Source organism: Stenella coeruleoalba, assembly GCF_951394435.1.
Source record: "Stenella coeruleoalba genome assembly, chromosome: X".
Lineage (NCBI taxonomy): Eukaryota > Metazoa > Chordata > Mammalia > Artiodactyla > Delphinidae > Stenella > Stenella coeruleoalba.
Window position 1 is genome coordinate 110,787,812 of NC_137152.1, and position 21,497 is coordinate 110,809,308.

The 21,497-nt window shown below is 41.1% G+C and overlaps 1 protein-coding gene across 10 annotated transcripts in view; it reads right to left on the reverse strand.

Moving 5' to 3' along the window:
* Positions 1-21,497, reverse strand: part of ARHGEF6 (Rac/Cdc42 guanine nucleotide exchange factor 6) — a 119,106-nt gene that overhangs the window by 15,970 nt on the left and 81,639 nt on the right. For all 10 annotated transcript variants that reach the window (XM_079909834.1, XM_079909837.1, XM_079909835.1 and 7 more), the window contains 4 exons: positions 8,181-8,319; positions 5,502-5,561; positions 3,373-3,519; positions 278-364 (listed from right to left, as the gene is read on the reverse strand). In XM_079909834.1, the coding sequence (XP_079765960.1) occupies positions 278-364; positions 3,373-3,519; positions 5,502-5,561; positions 8,181-8,319 (433 nt within the window). The remainder of the gene's footprint in view (positions 1-277; positions 365-3,372; positions 3,520-5,501; positions 5,562-8,180; positions 8,320-21,497) is intronic.

Genomic DNA, 21,497 nt, shown 5'->3' on the forward strand with positions numbered 1-21,497 from the left:
TTCATCTAGTTGCAGACTTCAATTTCTATTTACACATTCATAATCTAGCTTATAACCAGAGCAGTGGACATTCAGGATAAACTCATTATGCTAACACATACACCTCTGAGAGAAGGAACATCTGCTCTTATAAACTGTTTAATTACATGAAGGGTCAGACAGAACATTCTGTCTTTTCTGGCTGGAGCTTTTAATGCCGGAGTGGAAATATTGCATCTGGATGGAAACCTGTTTTCATTACGGGTCTTGCTATTTGCTTTATATGAAATCTACTAACCTGATAGATAAAGCCACTCATCCGAGGACTTGCAGATAACATTATCAAGACACTTGAAAATAACATGAGGTACCGCTCCTCTTTTTCCTGAAGTGGAAGGAAAAAGATTAAATGAAAAATATAAATTGCACATTTTGCTTATTAAGAATTTCTGGAATCATTTTTGTAACATAGATCTTATATAAGGCAATGAAACACAGTGATTTTTTTTTTTCAGTACATGGGCCTCTCACCGCTGCGGCCTCTCCCGCTGCGGTGCACAGGCTCCGGACATGCAGGCTTAACGGCCATGGCTCACGGGCCCAGCCGCTCCGCAGCATGCGGGATCCTCCCGGACCGGGGCACGAACCCGCGTCCCCTGCATCGGCAGGCGGACTCCCAACCACTGCGCCACCAGGGAAGCCCCCACAGTGATTTTTTTTTTAAAAAAAAAGGATATCCAACTTAAAAGTATAAAACGCATTTAATTTTACTTTGAAAATGGATATAGGCCCCCAGTTTATCTGTGTCCTTCCTATACGTAAGAGTTGAATACAAACAACCACGCTTGTTTCCCAAGCATGTAAGCCTGAAAAGTCACACAGTTAATGCCTTCCTGCCCAAGGTGCAACCAGAGCACAATGTGAGTCTCAATGTTCTCAAAGTGAAAATGATTTTACTTTGAAAAGTGGCCAAATAAAGGGGTTTTCAGGTGATAGGAAATTTATTATGCCCTAACATGTATGGTAAACTCTTCCTAAAATTACCGTTAATCAATAACTACACAATAATTATTATACCCATATAAAACAAAGAAGGAAACACTTTTTAAAATGGCACTAAAGGAAATTTTACACACGAAGGCTTCTCTGAACCCCTTAGACATGCAGTGAGTAGATGCCAAAGATTGCACTGGGCTCGTGCATCCGGCCATCTTAGCTACAATTATCCTCATGCCTGGCTCCGTCTCCTTTCTCCCGCTTGAGAAGAGCAACTTTCAAGGCTAATTTTTCTAACAAGTGTTCTGCGTTCTCTCACATATTTCTCTTGCTTGGTCTCATCTCCTGCTCTTGCTTCCAGCTGCCTCTCCTGTCTAACTGGCTTTTTCTGCTGCCTTTAGCATATGTACATCTCCTGTCCATTTCATAAGCTTTCACTTGCCCCCTGTGGCGCCTTAGCCATAACACCCTATTTCTTGACATTTTATTGCCAAATTACTTGCTGCCTTTGTTTTCTCCCCATTGATCCCTCTCTAACTGCACCCCTGCTGCTCTCTCAAAGTCTTCAATCACTGCCTTCTAGAGAAATCCAATGGCTTCTTCCCAGTCTCCATACTCTTTGACCTCTGACCCTTCTGCAGCACTCAGCAGGCTGACCATTTTCAAATGCTCCTCCTAGAATTTCCACGACACACCACACTCCCCTGATTCTCCTCTATCTTCTGCTTTGTCTTTTTTTAATCTTTTGGCCTCGCCGTGCAGCATGCGAGATCTTGGTTCCCCGACCAGGGATCGAACCCCAGCCTCCTGCACTGAAAGCGTGTAGTCTTAACCACTGCACAGCCAGGGAGTCCCTGCTTCGTCTTTTTCCGGCACTGATTCATCCTTGCTTTACCCAAGAGGTTTATCCCAAAGGTATGAAAGACTGTTAGAGTCGCTGCATTAACCTTCCACAGGGTATCTGCATTTTAAATGAGATTGCTTCTTTTTTCCAATTTTTAAATTGAAGTATAGTTGATTTACAATGCTGCAAGTGTACAGCAAAGTAATTCAGATACATATTCTTTTTCAGATTCTTTTCATTTTAGGTTATTACAAGATATTGAATATGGTTCCCTGTGCTATATAGTAGGTTCTTGTTGTTTATCTATTTTATGTATAGTGGTTTGAATCTGTTAATCCCAAACTCCTAATTTATCCCTCCCCGCTTTCCCCTTTGGTAACCACAGTAAGGAATCTCTGACAGAGACCTGTCAGGGAGTAGAGGAAGATGTTTGGGGAGGGAGAAGACGATGGTAATACCCCATAAATCACACCAGGTGATGTAATCAACCTTCTTCCCCCACCCCGCTCCCTTCCTAAAAGACATAATCCATCTTCAGGCTTCTGTGCTTCTCTCTGGATATTTACTTCCCAAGAAGGCACATCTGTCAGGGGCATGTAAACCTCTGCCTCTAACTCTGACCTCCTACCCACATTTCTATACCGTTTCAACAGCTGCCTACAAGTCATCTCCTCCTGGATACCCACCATCACTTGAAAGTTACCAGGTCTGAAATGACATCCGTCATTTCCTCTAGCCTCTGGCTCACCACTTCCTACAGGCTTTCCCTTCTAAACAGGTCTCATATTTGCCCCTTAAGTTTCGTTCTCTCTGCCACCACCTTCCTGGGGGGTACTTACCACTTTCCAACCCAGATGGCCTGTCTCTAGCCCCATCCCCTCCAGTTTAGCTGACATACACAGCTGTCAGGTTGTCACTGTCACAACAAAACGCCCCTTTCGTTTCACCCCTGTTTCTCTACTACTCAGGCCTCGCATGGTTTCCTGCTGAGTCCAGCTGAAATATCCTTGGCTGACATCCGAGGTTCTTCACAACCTGGCTCTCTTGAACCCAATGAATTTGCTCTTTCACTCTGCCCAGGATGCTTCCTCTGCTCCTAATAAACTGGCTGGCTCAGTGCGCTGAAGAAAAAAGGCCACATCCCTGCTCTCTCCTGAGATAAGAATGACCTCTCCCTTACAAAATCTTCCCCCTCTCTCTTCACGGCCCCCTCCTCAAGTCCTATCTGCATACAGTCTTTTCTTGGTCTCTCCCTTCTCTGAACTTCTGTGGAATCTATTGTAGGGATGGCATGATATGGCATTGACTATTTTGGTTGTTTTCTAGCTGCAGCTTGGGTTTTAATCTGTCTCTAATGAGTTCTTTGAAGGCAGAGATCATGGCTGTTCTTTTCTCTTAACTGCTCCCACAGCACCAAGCAGAGGGCTGGGCAAAGAACAGGTGCTCAGTTTCTGATGCGAAAAGTCTGAGCATTTGACCTTGATGGAAGAAGAAATAAAGGAAGAAATATATAAAAGACGGAAGAAAGGGTGTTGAGATTTGAAACCTCTTACCTCACATGTTCCATACTGCACCATTACTTGCGACATAAAGATCACATTTCCCAAGGTTTTAATATCCTCCCCTTCCCATGCCTGAATAGGTTCCGAAAGTATCTGCAACTCCAGCTGTTTTCTCTTTCTGAGGTCTTGGCACTGCGCCTACAGAACCAAAGCAGAACACACTGAAATAGGAATTCTTCTGAAACAGACCTAAAACAAGGCTAAAGTAAGAAGCGGCTCTTGACTATCAGATTTCCGCTGAGTCCCTATTCTCACCACGAGTCCCATCACCTGGTCCGTTCCGGACAGACGGAAAGATTCACTACCTTAAATCTCTAGCCTTCAGCCCCTAAACATTTTGTAAGGAGGAGCCATTTCTCATTTTGCAAAACATCAAGATAAAGTGGTAGAAGGAAGGGGGTTGCCTCTCCCTCCCCACAAGGAGTAAGGGAAGACAAGTAGCAGAATCACATCAAACAGGACCAGTAGGTTCAGATCTGCTGCTCGGCGTCCCTGCTCGCTCCAGCTCCTCTCCATCTTGCCTACCTCTGCATAAATCGTGCTTTGTTACAAAGCAATTTTATTTTTCTAACTCAGTTTCCAACCAAGTGACATCTTACTTTACAAAATGACTCCAAGAGTTATCGAAAAAGAGAAAATTAAACTCCTTCTGCCGCAGCGAATCAAACTGATCTTATAATGAAACACAGGCACTGCCCTATACTTTGTTTGGGGACCAGTAGTAGATTGCTATGAAAAAGTACTAAGCTAATTTTTATCCCTAAAAGGATTGGAAAAAGGGATACAACTGAATTTCACAAATACAAACTGAAAATACAAGCCAAGAAATAACACGTGGGGTATGACTACTATATATTTGTACACAGTATATACTATATACATATATATCTCACTGCTTCAGAAAATGTGAAGTTATCTTAAAATAATTTAACAGTATTCACTCCAAACTGAGTATGAAAATAAGCATATGGTTAGTTATGTTCCTGTTTCCAAATGACTATCATAGTGTTTTGGGGCATGTTTTCTATAAAAGCTCTGCTGCCCCTTTCAGGTAAATGGAAACTTGAGGAAATAAATTCATTGTACACATATTTTTGAGGCCTAGAATGGGAATAAGTATACTATAACCGTCAAAGCAAGTTTTACAACATGTAAAATGATTAGAATGAAATATCATTTTTCAAATGAGACATTTTATACTCAATTTACATAGGAAAAAAGAGAAGGGATACAAATAATTATAAATGTCATGGGTTTCAGTGGGCTGTTCCATTAGGTTGAACCATGTCAAACTGCCAATATTCCAGCATTTTTTACCTACAACAGCAGTTTTAACCTGATACCTTACACTCTGGTCTTCAACTTGCTGTTTAACTGTGGGCACGTCAGGTACAGATCTTTCGACAGCAATAAAAACGAGGTGATGGTGAATGTTGCAAGAATCAATCAATTGATTCTTACAGCAAGAATCAATAACTAAACGTTGATCCCCATCACTTGGAGTACTACAGAAATGTCTAAAATTAAGCTCAACTTAATCACCCCAAATAACCTTTTCTTTCCTCCTAAAATGCCACCAAGCAGTTTTACCTCAGTGGGTTCAAGAGGACACTAAGCCACTGTGCTCGAGATTCAAGATAAAAGGTAACTTTGAGAGCACTCTATATACAGCAACTGTATTTTAGTCGGGTTTCTTTTTCCTTCTAGATTTGATGAAGGATTTCTTTTTCATATGCAAAGAATAGACTCACACCCTTCGGCATAAGTAGATGAATCCGGTATTGATGCCGATCAGTGAAGGACGAGTTGCACAGACATAAGGTGAGTAACACGGGGGTAAAGACAAAGAGACAAAAGGAAACCCCCCACCTACACAGCCATGCTTAATGTGGCAGAGACTTCAAATGAGTGCTTTACACCCTCAGCCTGGCAACCTTTCACAGGTAAGCATGATGTTTGGAAGACAACAGTAAATGAAACAATCACTGCGATACGGTCACTAGAGCTTATTGTTTCCACTCTAGAGACCTTTGCAGAAGGAAAGAAACATTACACACAAGTCACGCTTTTAGGAACAAAGCATACAAAATGGAGAGTTATAATTTTAGAGCGTCACCTACCATGAGAGTTTTGAATGCTATGATTGCTTTCAGAATATCCTGGTGATCTGGATGCGTATCCTATTAAAGGAATACATTTTAAAACAATATTAAAGGAGAACAGAGCAGTGATTGCAGGGCTTAGGGGTGGGAGGAGGGTGTGGCTGCAAAGGGATCCAAAGGAGACATTTTGAGGGATGATGGAATTGTTCTGTATCGAGATAGTAGTGGTGGTAACTCGAATCTATACACATGTTAAAAGTCATAGACCTGTACCCCAAAAGAAAAAAGTCAGTTTTACCGTATGCTAACTTGAAGATTAAAAAATAAAACAGCATTTGAGCATTTGGAATCTCAGCACCTCTAATGATTAGGTGATGAAGAAATTAAGATGGCTGGGAACACATTATATATTTGGTAACAACATACTAGGTACAGTTATCGAGGCAAGAGCTCCCATTTGCCTTTTTGCTGTTATACCGTGGATAATTAATAATAATTATGTGGGGGGGCATCATTAGGTCATGTTGTTAGTAAATGACAAGAGGTAGGGAATTGTAGAAACAGAGTGGTGGTTAGAGAGAACTCAATCCAATCTCATTTCCTACACCGCCTCCATCTTCTTTCAGCAGACTCAACATGGCAGACGGGAAAAAATTCCAGGTCTCATACCATGTGCTCCTTCTTAAGCAAGCTGATTATATTTGGTCTGCAATTCCACGGTACTCACAACCCTGAAAAGTGGACAGGTTCAAAATGGCTTTGAGGGATCCACATCTGCATAACTGTTTATGAAGGGAAAGTAGGGCTCCTTGCGGGAGATGTCCAGCTAACCTCTGGAATTCAGCAGCAGTAAAAGGAAGACAAAATCTGCTGTTTGATCAGCTTTGGGTGATAAAATACAGAGCTGAGTGGACTAAGGCTCTGACCCAAGCCAAGAGCAGCACTGCTTATGAAAAGAAAGGTTGTACTCCTTTATAAATGTATCCTTCTGCAAATCGGCTGATCGTTGAGAAGTTCAAGTTCTACTCTGCCAGGAGCCAGCAGCCATACTCAGTGACCAGAAAGCTGGATAAAGTGTCTCACCAGATGGTGAACCTGTTCTCAGGATACGTATTATCTGATGGTGGGAAATGAAAGGCAGCCAAAGGCAGGTGACCACCAGCACCAGCGGAGGAGGAGAGGAAACGGGCTCTGAGACAAAAAGGGCCAGGACAGAGGATGCAAGCAGTGGGAGCACCTGGGATTTTATTTCCTCAAATGAAGTGTCTGTTTGCACTTCAGCACTGAGCAGTTCCAGAAACTGGGGCCACGCGTTTCTGGATTTTTGTGATAAACAAGGAGGGGCAAACCACAAACGGTTCGGTGAACAGGTTTAGCTTTTGGAAAGCCATCCAGAGGTCAACACCTTCCTGCAACCTTTCTCTTTAAAGATAATCAAACCCTTTCAAACCTCAAAACCTTTCCCCAGACACAGGAAGAACAAGTAGGGTAAACGCAGCTTCCCCCCTCGGGCCCTCCTCACCCATCCCCATCCCCCATGCTCCATCACACAAGAGCGGCTCGAGAAGCTACCCCTGCTGACGGGCTTCTAATAAAGAGGATTTGGGCTCTTGAGGCAACAATATTCAATCCTCAGGCCTCAGCGCAAATCTGAATATTTAGAAAAGGTGATAGCTATGCTACAGCTGTTGCAAGTAAACTGTGCATTTTTAAACAAAAAATGTGAGGGGGCTTTGATGGAGATGTATGGCTGCGTAAACAGAGAAACTGAGACTGGACCCATTTATTCATCTTTAAAGAAACACCAGAATCTTCCATTGTAATCCAGAGTCATGAAGCTGAATGACCACAGTGCTCTAGGGATAAACATTCCTGTCTATAATGAAAAATGTTCTGTACGTTTTCTGATGCTGTTCTGCTTTGTTTAGCTCCCACAAGAAAGCTGGTTCATATATCAGAGCAACAGAAGGTTTCTTGGTGGAAGATTTCTCTGTAGAACCACCATCTACAGATGAGAGGGCAGAAGTAAACCTAAGTCAACCAGTGAGCAGAGACTTGAGGAAGCAACAGGACCGGGGCTGGGAGAAGAGAGGGGAGGGAGAATGATCACGAATATTTAATAGTAAAGTATGGGTATCTTTCAGTTATTAGATGAATAAGTCCTGGGGATCTAATGTACAGCATGGTGACTATAGTCGATAATACTGTATTGTATACTTCAAAGTTGCTTAAAAAAAAGAAAAGAAAAGAAAAGATCTTGAAAGTTCTCACTAAAAGAAAAAGGTAGGTATGTGAGGTGATGGATGTGTTAATTAACGTGATTGTGGTCATGGTTTTACAATGTATGCATATTAAATCATCACATTGTACACCTTTAAAAAATCACGTTGTACAACCTAAATATATACAATTTTTATTGGCCAATCATACCTCAATAAAGCTGGAAAAAATAAGTAAAAATAAGTAAAAAAAAATCTTCAGAGGGGAAAAAAAAAAAGAATGTCCCATTCTTATTTTGCTGCATAAAGAGGAAAACTAAAAGCCCGGGAAGAGGGAAGACTGGATCAAGTAAATTTTGAAACCCAGGTTTTTTCTGAACTCCTCAGTAAGGCTAGTTTGGAGGCGGTACTGGCTGCTTCCTCCAGAGCAGAGGCTCATCCTTTGTACAGGAGCTTAAAATAGCTCGCCTTCCCTTACCTCCATATGCCGTTCCAACTCTTGCAAGAGAGTAACATACTTTTCCAGTCGCATGAAAGGTTTGCTGAGACTTGTTGTTAAAATGAGGATACCTGGGCTAGATGCACCTTGATTTTCCATAAATCGTTCCAGATCATCACTGGCAAAAGAACGAATATAGTTTTGTTACTGCTTAATATTCCATGTAAAGAGTTACCAACTGAACATGATTTTCCTGTATTTCACAGCATAGAAAACCAAATAAATTTTGGATCACCAGCACAAATGCTGTCTGACGCACTTCAACTCAATTCAATCAGCATGGCGCACAGCACTGGGCTACAGCGGTGAACCAGGCACTTATGATCCCTGGCTTTATTTTCTCATCCAACAATTATTTATTGAGCACCTACTAAGTGACAGGCTCTGTTCTCTGTTAGGAATACAGCCGTGAAGAAAACCAAAACCCCTGCCCTTAAGAAGCCTGCACCCAGAGGCATGGGGCATACAATCTATCATACGACCTCAACGTCAGGTTTGAAAAAATCTTTTCTTAGTCACTGCAAACATTCTAGTTATTGGCTGATGAGATGCCAAGGGGAGTAACTCACCAAGAGCTCCCTATCACTGGGACACCCACTTGTAATGAGCGAGAATCAAGTCCTAAATCCAGATAGCAGCATGTTTGCATGTCTAATCACTTAGCCTAGGATCTGAAAACAGTGCAGCAGCCTACCCAAATAACTCGGCTTTAAAAAAAAAGAAAAGACTGTAGGGAATTCCCTGGTGGGCCAGTGGTTGGGACTCTGCACTCTCACTGCCGTGGGCCCGGGTTCAATCCCTGGTAGGGGAACTAAGATCTCACAAGCCGCGAGGTGTGGCCAAAAAAAAAAAGACTGTATTAATATCTTAGGAACCATGTTGTGCAAATGTCTAAGTCTAAGCCTGGGTTTTCTCTGCCCTTCAGCACCCTCTGGACTGTCTCCTTTCCACCAATAGGATACTGAGTCCTGGGGCTGCAAGATCATTTTAGTTTATATCTCTGCAACATAGAATTAAAGAAGGAAACCTGCCTTATCTCTTGACCCCTCTCCCTCCCTGCTCACCCACGCATATCTAATCCGTCACAAACCTTCTTGTGCCTGTTTATTCCTTTCCATTCCCACTGCCACTGACTCAGCTCAGGCCTTCATCTCTCCGGTCTAGTTCACTGCAATAGTCCAATGGACCCCCCAGCTTCCAGGATTTCCGGCTTGTGAAGCACCCTGCAAACCACCACTTAACTCCTGTTGCTTTCCTACTCAGGAACCTCCAACTGCCTGCAAGATCAAGTCTTAACTTTTTGGATTCCCACTGGCCCCACCAATCTTCTCATCCCTCTCCAAGAGGAACCCTCTACTACCAAATGATCTACTTATTCTCCTAGAACACATCTTCGACAGTGGTTCCCAACTGTGGCATGTTGCAAAAAGTTGTGTTGTGTTCAAAGAAACTTGCTATCAGTGAAAACCTACTAGGGGGTTTGGGGGTGTGGTGGGTTGCAGGTTACGCCTATTATAGATACTCTCCCTCTTCTTGGCTTTTGCAAGCAGGAGAGAAAAAGACATCGTTTCAGCTGTTACACAGCAACCTTGAGTCATGCAGAATCACAGGGATGTCACGGAAGATAGATCTCATCTGAGTGGTCACATCTAACCATCAAGCCTACCTGTTTTATCAGTTTTTGCAGTCTTGCTCCAGAAGCAGCCAAGGGGAGGGAAGTGCCCTGGACTTGAAATCATAAAACAGATTCAGTGACCCTGATCAGTTACCAACCTCAGCTGACTCATTTGTAAAGCAGAGATAAAACCTACTTCCTACTAAAATTGTGAACCTTAAATATTGGGGTTTATAAGACTAAAATCTTTCATGCTAAGATCTCTGCATACATTTGTTCTTGTTTAATATTCACAACAACATTCCAACACAGGTGTTATCTTCATTTTACAGACGAGAAACATGAGACTCAGAAAGGGTGAGTGAAAGCAAGTAAATAGCTACATTAAGGTTCATACCCAGGTCTGCTGGAAATCACTACTGTCTGATGCTCGATGTGGAACACAGCAGTGGCATGGACCATCTCTGAGGTCTAAACCATGAAAAAAAGGAGGGTGGGAGCTGAGCTGACTTGAATAATGCAGGGAGAACTTCTAGAAGAAATAGTGTTTTGGACCTAGAGATTATCATACTAAGTGAAGTAAGTCAGACAGAGAAAGACAAATATCATATGATATCACTTATATGTGGAATCTGAAATATGATAGAAATGAACTTATTTACAAAACAGAAACAGACTCACAGACATAGAAAACAAACTTATGGTTACCAAAGGGGAAAGGGGGTGGGGAAGGGATAAATTAAGAGTTTGGGATTAACAGATACACACTACTATATATAAAATAGATAAACAACAAGGTCCTACTATATAGCACAGGGAACTATATTCAATATCCTGTAATAAATCATAATGGAAAAGAATATGAAAAAGAATATATATATGTATAACTGAATTACTTTGCTGTATACCTGAAACTAACACATTGTAAATCAAGTAGATTTCAATAAAAATTTTTAAAAAAGAAATAGTGCTTAATGCAAGCGACTAGGGAAACACAGGTTAACCTGCCTGTGGGTCAGATTTGGCTTAGACTAAAAAATGATCATCACATATAAAATATAATTAGGAAAATAACTCGAAGTTGGAGAGAGCATTTGAGTATGTAATTTTGAGAAAATCACTTTCCTAATTTCTTTTCAATTTGGTAAACAAGTCTTATTTTTTCCTTTCCATGAGTAAATAAGTACCTGCATCCTCAACGTTCTACTCTAATTGATACAAGGGTTACAACAATTAAAAGCAAATGCTAACGTGTACTTTATTACTTTCCATGCAGCATTCTAACTTCTACTTTCCATGCAGCATTCTAACTTCTAGGCTTGTTAAATATTACAAAAGAATTTAAAAATTTTTTTCAATATAACGTGAGATCACTATCTCAGAATAAAACACTGGCTATTAGGGAAAAAGTAACATTAGACTAGTGCAACAAAAGAACAAAACTGCCTTATAAAGCCACTGCCCATTATGATAAATAGATCCTCAAAGACACATTTTACTTAGCCAAATAAATTTAATGCACAAATTAATATCATACACAAATATAACATGCAAATATATGTCAGTATACCAAAACACAATCTGTCTTTCAAATGCAGCTTTTATGTTTTATACAGCCTGCTTGAAGTGCTTTTCAAGTTTAACAGGTTCTGTATATGTGATGTGATACCACAGAAGCAGTTTTCAATGTATGAATGTTGTTTGAAACTCAACATACCCTTAGAGAATGCATGGTGGATGGGGCTCTGGTATATTCTAGGTTGGGCTGGAAAACTGAAGAAAAGTGTCATACATTATAATAACACTACAGGGCTTAACCATCTCATATAACAGTGTTTCTGTAGAATCTTTGCATAGATTTCCACTTTGAACGATGGTAACTCTAACTAGAGCAGCTAGAAAAGGACCAGATTTTCCCCTCTTTTCGCCTCACTCTCTCGCCACCAGCCTTTCATGGGACTCACCGTGGTCTGGAATGGGGAGGTGAGGCACGAGGAACTGGGAGGCTGGGCGTGGCCAGTGGAAAATCCCCGGGATGCCGCTCACACTGGGTTGGGTGGATCTCACTTAGCCCTTTTTTCACTGATCCAGTCCCAGAGACTAGGCTGCCTGCTTCCTCCCCACCACTTTTTGTTTGTGGTCAGTCTCACTTGCTCCCTTCCCTGGTTCCTCAAAGACAGAACAGAATCTAGCCTCAGAATTTTTCCTATGTGCTTCGTCCCGGAAGCAAGTACACAGCTCTGAGTTTTTCTCAAAGTCTTCATTGCTGACAACAGTGGTAAACAGAGAGTGAATAAAACTAACAAGAGGAAAAGAACACGTGGTGTTTGTGGTAGTCGCCGCAATAGAGCCGGAAGTGAGGTCCAGATCTGCCTCGGTGCTAACTCTCTCCTCCTCTCCCCGCTCTGTCTTTTCACGCCGCCGGGTTCCTCTCCCTTGTGAAAAGGATGGATGCCACAACGAAGCACGGGAGAGAAGTGGGTATTTTTGTAAGGGTGAAGTTTCTCCCAGGAAGAAATAAGAGCCACAATAGCAAGCCAGAAGGGGAGAGAGAGGGGAAATCCCAAAAGACCTCACCCAGGGCCGAGCAAAAGACTGGGGCAGTCATTCAAATATATGTAAATATGGGGAACAAACATATCAAGATTGGGGTCTGCTTATATCTCCAAATTCAGATAATGCATCACTGCACTTTTCACAAGGCACCAACACACAGTCATACAATTTTCAGGCTGCGTCTGGTCTCACTGTCAATCGTCACAAGCATTTCTAGTATGATACTGCTACCTGCCGGCCGAAATGAAGAAGTTCACCTAACTGGCTTGCTCTGACTCAGAGATTTTCCCGCCTCTAAGCGTCTACAGCTTTAGCAGAAATCCACCAATGTCCCTATTTCAGCTGAAACCTTCATATAAAACAGGATTTTAATCTGAATTTTCTGAGAATTTCACTCAAGTATGCTTTGCCTCTAGTATGTCAGCATAAATTATGACAAGATGCCTAGAAAATAGCTGAGATTATATTAGAAGCACCTCTGAGGATAACCCCAAGTATTTTAATTTAATTTTCATTCCTTACATGTAAATAAACCACTAAGGTAAAAATTCAGTTCTATGGGACTCCAGTGAGTCTTCCATCATTTCAAGGGATATTATAAAATTCTCCAAAAAAATCACTAATCATATATAAAATAGATAAACAACAAGGACCTACTGTATAGCACAGGGAACTATATTCAGTATCTTGTAATAACTTATAATGGAAAAGAATCTGAAAAAGAATATATATATATATATATATACATAGATATATGTACACTGAATCACTTTGCTGTACACCTGAAACATTGTAAATAACTATACTTCAATTTAAAAAAATCACTAACCAAAATCAAGCAAACAGGGTATAATAATTTCCCCCCAAAGTTGAGAATCTTTCAATTAACTGTGCAACAAACTTTAAATCATAATGTTTGAAGGAATCTCTACTGTTATTTATACTTTAAACTCCTAACATGGGTGAATGCAGAGTCAGTAGTATTTTAGTACATAGAATTACAACAGAAAAATTCTCTAAACACTACAAGTCTGCCATCTGAGGTACACCCTTTCTTTCTGGTATTTATCCAGAATTGCTGTTCTCAGATCAGAAGAAAAAGAATACGTGCTCATATAAATGGCAAGCTAACATGATGGGATCTCTTTTCATTGGCATTAAGAAATTTACCCTTATCCACACAGGATGTTTATGTAGCCATCACAGGAAAAATGCCTCTGAACCATATTTTTCTTTATTGAAGATAAGTAGTGAAGTATGAAAACATTCCTGGAAATAATAAAAACCAATTCAGGACTGAGGTTCCCTCGGGGGAGGGAGGGAGGAGCAGGAAATATTGGAAAGTATACACAGGACTCCAATTGCAGCTACAATTTGATTCTTAAGCTGAATGGTGGGTATGTGGGTGTACTTTATTTTATCTCTGTTCTTTGTATGCTTGAAATATTGCATAATTTTTTTTCTAAAAAACAACGAGAAGCTGGTAGAAGACGAATAAAGCAGACATGGGAGGTGGCAGCAAGTACCTTGTGCTATATGCCGGGTACTTGGTGTACATTATTGCATTGAATCCTCACACCAGCCCTGCAAGGTAGGTGATTTTATCCTCATTTTACAAGTGAGGAAACTAAGGCTTAAAGATTAAGTGAATCCCCCTGGGTAACACAGCTTCTAAGTGGCAGAACTGTAAACTGAGACAATACAAAAGTGGGAAAAAGTTTTTAGGCTGACATCAAGGAGAGGCATGAAGGGGACGGTGGCATGAGATGCTATGTGGACCCATCCCCCGGGGAAACAAGTAGAGCTACTGGAACCTATAAAAACAACCATTTAAAGTCTCTAGCAAGTGTTCCAATGACATCTGGTAAATGAAGAAAACATTTATTCAAGAAAATATTCTAAAACTCAGTAAGAACAGGGAGAGCTTGGTATTTGAGCCATGACCTGCTCTCTCCCTCTCTCCCTCCTCCCTCCTCCTGGCTCAGTTTGCCAGAAGCCACTCCAGGCAAGTGTGGACAAGAGAGGGCTCCCTCTGCCCTCAACTCCCAACCCAAGGACACAATATCTCACTAGCGTATCTCAACTGCTTCAGCTCTGAGTTGAAGATGCTGAATGCCTAGTGAGTGTGGCTGAGAGGTTGGACGGAGAGGGAGGACGCAGGCTGAAAATACTGGCACCAAATTACCCTCACCCCAGCTCGCTTGCAGGGTAGAGGTTCTGTGCTGGGAAAGGTAAACAGAGAAGAACAGAGGCTACTGCCCTGCCCAGCACCCAGAGCAGTGGCTCAAAGATTTTGCCCAGGGGAAAGGCAGACAGACTATAGGAACAGTGAGCTTTCCTCAAAGGAATTGGTTCTAGTTGAAAAACAGTGTGGGGAAATTCAAGCCTAAGGTCTCTTGCAAAAGCAATGAAGATTTTGGTGGTACGCAAATGAGAGAAGGCTGGTCCTCTTAATTAAGAACAACAAGCTACACAAGAGGCCAGCTAGGTCAGTAGAGAGAACCAGCAAATTTCAAAGACTGGTCTCAAAAAACTACCCCTAGAATAAAGAGCCCAGAAATAAACCCACAGGCCTACGGTCAATTAATCATTGACAAAGGAGGCAAGAATATACAATGGAGAAAAGACAGTCTCTTCTGTAAGTGGTGTTGGTTAAGCTGGACAGCCGCACGTAAATCAATGAAGTCAGAACACTCCCTCACACCCTACAGAAAAATAAACTCAAAATGGCTTAAAGACTTAAATGTAAGACAGGACATCATAAAACTCCTAGAAGAGAACATAGGCAAAACATTCTCTGACATAAATTGTACTAATGTTTCCTGAGGTCAGTCTCCCAAGGCAATAGAAATAAAAGCAAAAATAAACAAATGGGACCTAATCAAACTTTAACCTTTTGCACAGCAAAGGAAACCATCAACAAAATGAAAAGACAACCTACAGACTGGGAGAAAATATTTGCAAACAATGTGACTGACAAGGGCTTAATTTCCAAAATATACAAACAGCTCATACAACTCAATATCAAAAAAACAAACAACCCAATCCAAAAATGGCCAGAAGACCTAAGTAGACACTTCTCCGAAGAAGACATACAGATGGCCAACAGGCACATGGAAAGATGCTCAACATCACTAATTATTAGAGAAATGCAAATCAAAACTACAATGAGGTATCACTTCACACAAACAGTAAATAAGAATGTTAATATAACAAATGCTATAAATATATCCTCACTCTCCTTTCTTCTCTCAGTTTCATTAATAGAAAATTATATTAATAATAATGATGGCGGGCTTCCCTGGTGGTGCAGTGGTTGTGAATCAGCCTGCCAATGCAGGGGACATGGGTTTGAGCCCTGGTCCAGGAGGATCCCACGTGCCACGGAGCAACTAAGCCCGTGCGCCACAACTACTGAGTCCGCACTCTAGAGCCCGTGAGCCACAACTACTGAACCCGCGAGCCACAACTACTGAAGCCCGCGCGCCTAGAGCCTGTGCTCCGCAGCAAGAGAAACCACCTCAATGAGAAGCCTGCGCACCACAACAGAGTAGCCCCTGCTCTCAGCAACTAGGGAAAACCCACGTGCAGCAGCAAAGACCCAATGCAGCCAAAACTTAAATAAATGAATAAATAAATAAATTTAAAATAATAATAATAATAATGATGGCAATGTATTATTGGGTTCATAACATATAGACATAACGTGTATAACAACAGTAGCACGAAAAGGAAAGTGGAAATAGAGGTATACTAGGAGTAACATTTTTATATCTCACTAGAATTAAGTTACTGTAAACATGAAGCAGATTCAGACAAGATATATATATGGAAAGCCTCAAAGCAAACACTAAAAACATAATTCATGGGGGTGGGAGCAGGGATTGACTGGAATGGGCATAAGGGATCTTCTGTGACAGAAATGTTCTTAAGTTGGATTGTGGTGATGGTTGCACAACCCTATACATTTATTAAATGTAAGTTAAACAAATTGCTTAAAAAGTAAAATAAAATAAAATAATTCAAAAACCCATAAAAAGGACACTGGGTTTCAGCTCTGACATCCAAAGAGCTTAGAAATTATTATTACCATCCTCGCAACAAGAAAAACACTGAACAAACTGAAAATCAATTACTTTTCTTAGATCCACTGAGAATTGAGATCACAGGGAAAACCACCCCCCCCAAATCTAGAAAGACAGGCAAACACAAAGAATTAGAACTGAGATCAACTTCCCTGAGGAGAAGCCACTGGAGCCAGTAACTGGTAGGACCACTCAAATGGAAACTGTGATGAACTGCAAGAGTCTGAGCGCGGACTAGCTTGACAATTAAAAACTCCCAGGGGGCTTCCCTGGTGGCGCAGCGGTTGAGAGTCTGCCTGCTGATGCAGGGGACACGGGTTCGTGCCCCCATCCGGGAAGATCCCACATGCCACGGAGTGGCTGGGTCCGTGAACCATGGCCGCTGAGCCTGTGCGTCCGGAGCCTGTGCTCCGCAACGGGAGAGGCCACAACAGTGAGAGGTCCGCGTACCGGAAAAAAAAAAAAAAAAAAAGCATCTGCCTGCCAATGCAGGGGACATGGGTTCAATCCCTGGTCCCGGAAGATCCCACATGCCGCAGAGCAACTAAGCCTGTGTGCCGCAACTACTGAGCCCACATGCCACAACTACTGATGCCTGCGTGCCTAGAGCCCGTGCTCTGCAACAAGAGAAGCCACCACAATGAGAAGCCCACGCACCACAATGAAGAGTAGCCTCCGCTTGCCACAACTAGAGAAAGCAATGAAGACCCAACGCAGCCAAAAATTAATTAATTTAAAAACAAAAAAACAAAAAAACCTCCCAACAAAGAAAAGCCCAGGACCAGATGGCTTCACTGGTGAATTCTATAAAACATTTAAAAATGAATTAACACTAGGGACTTCCCTGGTGGTCCAGTGGTTAAAACTCCACGCTTACACCACAGGGGGTGTGGGTTTGATCCCTGGTCAGGGAACTAAGATCCCACGTGCCCCATGGCACGGCCAAAAAATAAATAAATAAATTTTTTTAAAAAAAATGAATTAACACCAATCCTCCTCAAACTCTTCCAAAATAATTAAAGAGATAGAAACACTTTCAAACTCATTTTATGAGACCAGCATTACCCTGATACAAGAGCCAGAGAAAGACACCACAAGAAAAGAAAACTATAGGCCAATATCCTGATGAATATAGATGCCAAAGTCCTCAACAAAATACTAGCAAACCAAATGTAATAGCACACTGAAGGCATCATACACCATGACCAGTGGGAAATATACCTAGGATGCAAGGATGATTTGACATACAAAAATCAATCAGTGTGATACATCACACTCAAAGGGAAAAAGATAAAAATCATATGATCATCTCAATAGATGCAGAAAAAGCATCTGACAAAAATCCAACATCCTTTCATGATAAAAACAAAAATGCTCAACTAATTAAGAATAGAAGGAAATTGCCTCAACATAAGAAGGCAATATATGAAAAGCACATCATACTCAATGGTGAAAAACAGAGCTTTTTCCTCTAAGATCAGGAACAAGGCACAGATGCCCACTTCGGTCACTTCTATTCAACACAGTACTGGATGTCCTAGCCAGATAGGCAAGAAAGAAAAATAAAAGGCATCCAAACGGGAACGGAAGAAGTAAAATGATCTCTGTTCACAGATGACATGATTTTATATGTAGAAAACCCTAAAGACTCCACAAAAAAACTGGTAAAACTAATAAACGAATTCAGTAAATTTGCAGGATCCAAAATTAACATACAGAAATCAGTTGCATTTCTATACATTAACAATGAACTACCCAAAAAAATACAGAAAGAAAGAAAGAAGGAAAGAAATCTCATTTATTGATACAATAGCATCCAAAGAATAAAATACTTAGTACTAAACTTAACCAAGGAGACCAAAGACTTGTACACTGAAAATTACAAAACATTGATGAAAAAAATTAAAGAAGGAACAAACAAGTGTAAAGACATCCCATGTTCACAGATCAGAAGAGTTTATACTGTTAAAAATGTCCAGACGTCAAAAGTGATCTACAGATTCAATGCAATCCCTATAAATCCTCAATGGCATTTTTTTTTTTACAGAAACAGAAGAAAACAATCCCAGAATTCATATGGAACCAAAATGAACCCCAAATAACAAAGTTGGAGGTTTCACACTTCCTTATTCCAAAACATATTACAAATCTACAGTAATTAAAACAGTATGGTTGGCATAAAGAAAGACACTAGATCAACGGAACAAATTAGAAAGCCTAGAAATAAATCTATGTATATATGTTTAATTGATCTTTGACAACGGTGCCAAGAATATATAATGAGAAAAAAACAGTCTTCAACAAATGGTACTGGGAAAACTGAATATGCACATGCAAAAAAAAAAAAAAAGAAGAAACTGGAACCTTACCTCACACCACACACAAAAATCAACTCAAAATGGATTCAAGACTTAAACATAAAACCTGAAGCTCTAAAATTCCTGGAAGTAAACAGGAGAAATGCTTCCAAACATTGGTCTTGGCAATGATTTCTTGAATATGATACCAAGAGCACGGTTAACAAAATGAAAAATAGGCAGGTGGAACTACATCAAACTAAAAGGATTTTTCACAGCAAAGGAAACAATCAGCAAAGTGAAAAGGCAACCTATGAAAAGGAAAAAATGTTTACAAATCATATATTTGATAAGGGTCTAATCTCCAAAAAAAATAAGGAACTCCTACAACTCAATAGTAAAGATACTAATAACCTAACTTAGAAGTGGGCAAAGTAACAAACACATGAAAGGATGCTCAACATCACTAATCATAAGAGAAATGCAAATCAAAAGCACAATGAGGGCTTCCCTGGTGGCGCAGTGGTTGAGAGTCCGCCTGCCGTTGCAGGGGACGTGGGTTCGTGCCCCGGTCCGGGAAGATCCCACATGCCGCAGAGCGGCTGGGCCCGTGAGCCATGGCCGCTGAGCCTGCGCGTCCAGAGCCTGTGCTCCGCAGCGGGAGAGGCCACAACAGTGAGAGGCCCGCGTACCGCAAAAAAAAAAAAAAAAAAAAAAAAAAAAAAAAGCACAATGAGGTATCACCTCACACCAGTCAGAATGGCCATCATCAAAAAATCTACAAACAATAAATGCTGGAGAGGGTGTGGAGAAAAGGGAACACTCTTGCACTGTTGGTGGGAATGTAAATTGGTACAGACACTATGGAGAACAGTATGGAGGTTCCTTAAAAAACTACAAATAGAACTACCATACGACCCAGCAATCCCACTACTGGGCATATACCCCGAGAAAACCATAATTCATAAAGAGTCATGTACCAAAATGTTCATTGAAGCTCTATTTACAATAGCCAGGACATGGAAGCAACCTAAGTGTCCATCGACAGATGAATGGATAAAGAAGATGTGGCACATATATACAATGGAATATTACTCAGCCATAAAGAGAAACAAAATTGAGTTATTTGTAGTGAGGTGGATGGACCTAGAGCCTGTCATACAGAGTGAAGTAAGTCAGAAAGAGAAAAACAAATACCATATGCTAACACATATATACGGAATCTAAAAAAAGAAAAAAAAATGGTCATGAAGAACCTAGGGGCAGGGCAGGAATAAAGATGCAGACCTACTAGAGAATGGGCTTGAGGACATGGGGAGGGGGAAGGGTAAGCTGGGACAAAGTGAGAGAGTGGCATGTACATATATACACTACCAAATGTAAAACAGATAGCTAGTGGGAAGCAGCTGCATAGCACAGGGAGATCACCTTGGTGCTTTGTGACCACCTAGAGGGGTGGGATAGGGAGGGTGGGAGGGAGGGAGACATAAGAGGGGAGAGATACGGGGATATATGTGTATGTATAGCTGATTCACTTTGTTATAAAGCAGAAACTAACACACCATTGATAAGCAATTATACTTCAATAAAGATGTTAAAAAAAAAGAAGAGGGCTTCCCTGGTGGCGCAGTGGTTGGGAGTCCGCCTGTCGATGCAGGGGACACGGGTTCGTGCCCTGCTCCGGGAGGATCCCACATGCCGCAGAGAAGCTGGGCCCGTGAGCCATGGCTGCTGAGCCTGCGCGTCCAGAGCCTGTCCTCTGCAGCAGGAGAGGCCACAGCAGTGAGAGGCCCACGTACCACACACACACACACACACACACAAAAAAAAGTGGGCAAAGGACTTGAATAGACATTTTTCCTAAGAAGACATACAAATGGTACATGAAAAGATGCTCAACAACACTAATCATCAGGGAAGTGCAAATCAAAACCACAATGATATTTTATAATAACTATAAAAGAAGTATAACCTTTAAAAATTGTGAATCACTATATTGTACACCTGTAACTTATATAATATTGTACAGAAACTATACTTCAATTAAATATTACATTAGTATTTGTTTGAGGAAAAGAGATACATGACCCCTACTACATGAGACTGTATACATTTAAGTAGAGAAGTGTAATAGTTACTGTAAACACACACACACACACACACACACACACACACACACACACACACACACACACATACAATGAGACATCCCCTCACATCTGATTAGGATGGCCATTATCCAAAAATAAATAAATAAATAAAGACAAATGTTGGCAAAGATGTGAAGAAGTTGGAACCTCTGTGCATTGTTGGTGGGAATGTAAATTGGTGCAGCCACAGTGGAAACAGTATGGAAGTTCCTCAAAACACTGAAAATAGAACTACCATTTAATCCAGCAATCCAACTTTTGGTTATTTATCTAAATAAACTGAAATCAAGGTCTCAAAGAGACATTTGCATTCCCACAGCCAAGTCGTGAAACAACATAAATGGCCATTGCTGAATGAATGGATAAAGAAATGTGGTATGCACATGCATACCTCTTTAAAGAGAAGGAAATCGTGTCATATGTGAAAACATGGATGAACTCTGAGGACATCATGCTATTTACCACAATAAAAATAGAAGGAAAAAAAGTGGAGGCAAAATGAAACTTCCTTAGGCAAATAAAAACTGAGGGAAACTGTCACCAGTAGACCTCCTATCAAATATTGTTAAAATAAGTATTTCAGAGAGAAGGAA